We start from the raw sequence: 3123 nt of genomic DNA on the forward strand, positions 1-3123 counted from the left end.
AGAGATTTTGCTTCGAATATAGTTTAATCTGACAATTTATCTGACATGTTGAAAACCCCCGATATGGATAGGCTTGCTTGAACAACGCCAATCTTTGCTCTTTTCAAAAATGCCAACAAGTCGGACATAGTGTGGAGTTTCTCTTCAGAATATCATTTTGTTTTCAAAAGTTTAATGTCTGAAAGAATCATAGATATGAAAATAAATACTTCTTTCAAGAGGATGTGATATGTCAGCAGATGAATTCTTTTATTTCTGATTCTCCCCAACTCCAACTAAAATCAACATAATACGAAATTCAAAATATTATGCACTGTGGCCCAGTGGATAAGACTCCTGAATTTCAATCGGAGGTACCTAGTTCGAAACCCGTAAAGGGCCACGTCCTTAAGCAAGATTTTTTTTTTTTGCCCCCAAGTCCGTTTCGACAGAAGCGTTTAAAATGGATACACTCCAACGAAAGGGAAATGATAATGGCAGGGTCCACTTTTAGACCAGTTGTAGCATTGAAGAAGCTACCTTGGCTGAAGAAGACTGGACTAACAATGCTCCACGGATACACTTTGCAGAACACGTTATCACAAACTGTACCGTAACATAACACGTCTAAGTAATCAATTTAAAAGCTAAGCTATGAATAGGCAAGGCGATGAATGATTAAGAGGGGAATGATATGGTGATGAAAAAAAAATCCTCATTTCCTGGTATATGTCTTCTATAGAAAACTGATTTCTGAACCAAGTATTAGGTGACGAGATATCATTGCACACGCCTGCGCCATCAACTCGAAAGAGTACACGTACTTCCTGTTATTGAGAGCTTAGATTAATGGAAACGTGAAAAACAACAACAACAAAGGAACATTCGCAGAGGTCTGAAAACAATTTCATAGCACATTTTGTCCTTTCACCATTCTGAACAGTGTCCGGAAAATTGCTCCTGCGTGGTTGTCATTTTAGTGCCATGCTTCCCTCGAGACAAGATGGCGGATGTAGCTGGGTACCTTGACAGTAATGAGACGTTGGTTAAATCCAATTCCCGACTCGCTCCTGTAGATATTTGTTTAGCAGTAGGGTATAGCGCTGTGTTCGTTGTTGGCGTTACAGGGAACGTCGTGCTGTTGCTGGCGAGCGCACTGTCTAGAAAACTCCAGACGAGAACCTCCTGCCTCATCGTCAATCTTAGCGTCAGTGATCTGTTGGTTTCCGCTGTTCAGCCTTTTCAGATCGTCCCGATATTGGACAGACCACTACCGGAGGTACTGTGCCAACTGACAGCCGCACTTGCTATCATATCCATTGGGAGTAGTGTCATTACCATAATGCTGATTGCTGTAAATCGCTGTGTGCTCATCATCAAACCTAAGCACACATACAACCGCGTCTTCTCTTCGAGAAATCTGGTCGTCATGGTGACAATACCTTGGCTGTATCCCCTCGTAGTTTTTGTGGTTCCTCATCTTACTGGTCATGGTCGTCTGGGATACAGCGCCCTCACACGACTCTGCATCTGTGACTTCACTCACAAGAATGCAAATACTTTTGTCTACCTTGTGGTTGGCACGTCGTCAATTGCCTTCGGTGTGACGTTCTTCAGCTACTGGCTGATCTATAGGCACATGAAAAAGAGCGCCTTGAAGTCCAGGTCGTGCTCAATGCCGACCGAGAAAAGCTGTCACAGGCACACCGAGCTTGTAATCACCAAGAATCTCCTGTGCGTGGTATGCTGCTTCGTCCTGTGCGTATCTCCCTTCATGGGTGTATTTCTGGCTATCCCATTCCTGGAAGGACCCGCTCTGCACCGCGTTCTCAGAGTGATGCCCTACCTGTCTCTCCCACTCGTACTCGACAGTTGCTTTAACGCATTCATCTACGGCTGGAAGCATCCTCACTTCAGGATCGTCATAGCCTGTGTGCTCCGACGGCGCTGGCGCGATATCCCGGAGCCATCCCGACTGCTGGCACGGATCCTCGCCTGCAACACTATTGATAGGCAGTGTGCGCCCCAAGATATCCGTGTTGCAAAGGGCTGTGAAGTACAGAGCGAAAATATGACCACTGAGACCAACAATGAAATTATGTGACTTTATCGTGTGTCTGCCTTACATCATTTAGATACTGTCAATAAAATTTGTACCGTTTTACCATCGTAAACTCACAAACTAATATCACCAGAAAAAATAGGCATAATGTCCGGGCCGTAAGTTAGCCATCGTGACTACATAAATTAAAATTAGTGCTTCCTTGTATGATCACCCTAACGTATCTTCGGGTGAAACTGGACAGACAGCAAATCGCCTTCACACAACACATTGTAGCACTGCGCGGCAAAGCATACATCAAGGAACAATCTCCTGCGTCGTCTTGATGGTTCTTCCTGGGGAGGTTATACCAGAACCCTTCGAGCAGGGGCCCCGGCCCTCTTTTACAGTGCCGCAGAATATATGCTGCTCCAGCATGGAGGAGGAGGAGCCACGTAAGCAAACTGGATGCTACCCTAAACGACACCATGAGAGTAATCACTGGATGTCTATGTCGAACCTCAGGGAAGTATTTGCCTGTCCTGTTGGGTATTGCTCCACCAGCTCTTCGTCGGGAACATAAAATGTCCGAGCTAGTTAAGAAGTCACTACAGGACACATTTATCCTTCTGCATGCCCGCATAACAACAGCCCAAAACTTCGGCCGCCAACGCTTAGGCTCTCGTCGGCCTTTTTGTCAACATGCAGTATATTGGATTGAGGGTGCTGTGCAGCGCCTGGTGGTTGCTCTCACAGGCTCTCTTACATTCCCTTTATTTCACCTAGTATTGGTGATTTTAGTGCATAAGTTTGGTACCAGCTGATTTATAATGTTCCAGAGACCAAAACTGTGCATGTAGGAAACATGGAAACTTGGCAGCTTTCCTGCATTTTGTGGCTGATTTTGGTGACAAATTTCTGTCAGATATCCATTACATTGCATGTGGATGTAGCACAGAGCTCCCCAACCTATTCATCACAGGGGACCTTTCATGCCGTGCGGTCGACTGAGTCTCACTTTGGACTTGAGAATAGCCGGGCTATTGTTCCTGCTAAGGAGCCCTTTCAATGGAACCACACTACCATGACTTTGGGTCTGAGAG

General features: G+C 45.4%; 1 protein-coding gene across 1 annotated transcript; it reads left to right on the forward strand.

Annotated features, from left to right (window-relative positions):
- The first annotated feature begins 982 nt into the window (after positions 1–982).
- LOC139714030 (rhodopsin, GQ-coupled-like) lies at positions 983–2083 on the forward strand. The gene has a single exon (XM_071625760.1). It carries the CDS (start codon positions 983–985, stop codon positions 2081–2083), a length of 1101 nt encoding a protein of 366 aa, XP_071481861.1.
- Positions 2084–3123: the final 1040 nt, after the last annotated feature.

The sequence above is a fragment of the Diadema antillarum genome, unplaced genomic scaffold (assembly GCF_040938485.1).
Source record: "Diadema antillarum isolate AM-2024a unplaced genomic scaffold, OU_Dant_1.0 seq00002137_RagTag, whole genome shotgun sequence".
Taxonomy (NCBI): Eukaryota; Metazoa; Echinodermata; class Echinoidea; order Diadematoida; family Diadematidae; genus Diadema; species Diadema antillarum.

Coding starts and splice junctions, on each gene's coding strand:
- LOC139714030 (XM_071625760.1), top strand. CDS start 983: ATGGCGGATGTAGCTGGGTACCTTGACAGTAATGAGACGTTGGTTAAA.